General features: G+C 47.5%; 1 protein-coding gene across 1 annotated transcript in view; it reads right to left on the bottom strand.

Moving 5' to 3' along the window:
* The window catches only part of TERT (telomerase reverse transcriptase), a 26,500-nt gene extending 26,353 nt beyond the window's left edge, over nucleotides 1–147 (bottom strand). The window contains exon 1 of the mRNA XM_057381902.1: nucleotides 24–147. Within this exon, the coding sequence (XP_057237885.1) occupies nucleotides 24–147 (124 nt within the window). The remainder of the gene's footprint in view (nucleotides 1–23) is intronic.
* Nucleotides 148–264: the final 117 nt, after the last annotated feature.

Genomic DNA, 264 nt, shown 5'->3' with positions numbered 1-264 from the left:
GAGCTCTTTAACATAAGAAGTACCTTCGTTTAGACGAAGCCACATGCAGTCATTCACTCTCATCCTCGACATCAATTCCTGCAACGAGATATTACCCAACTTCCCCWTGGAAATGAACAATTTCACGTTTTTTAGGAACCGGCACATGTTGCGATCTGAACCCCAAAGCTCAGCAGGGATGACCATATGCAGGCAGTCCCTAACAAACAAGTACACCTGCCGGTGGGTGCTGTGCTGTTTGAGGAGCATCTTGAGGGCTGAAAC

Source organism: Malurus melanocephalus, unplaced genomic scaffold, assembly GCF_030028575.1.
Source record: "Malurus melanocephalus ecotype Western Australia unplaced genomic scaffold, MMel_1.1 scaffold_539, whole genome shotgun sequence".
NCBI classification, from domain to species: domain Eukaryota; kingdom Metazoa; phylum Chordata; class Aves; order Passeriformes; family Maluridae; genus Malurus; species Malurus melanocephalus.
Note: the sequence above shows the minus strand (reverse complement) of the source record. Positions and strands in the feature narration are given on the sequence as shown.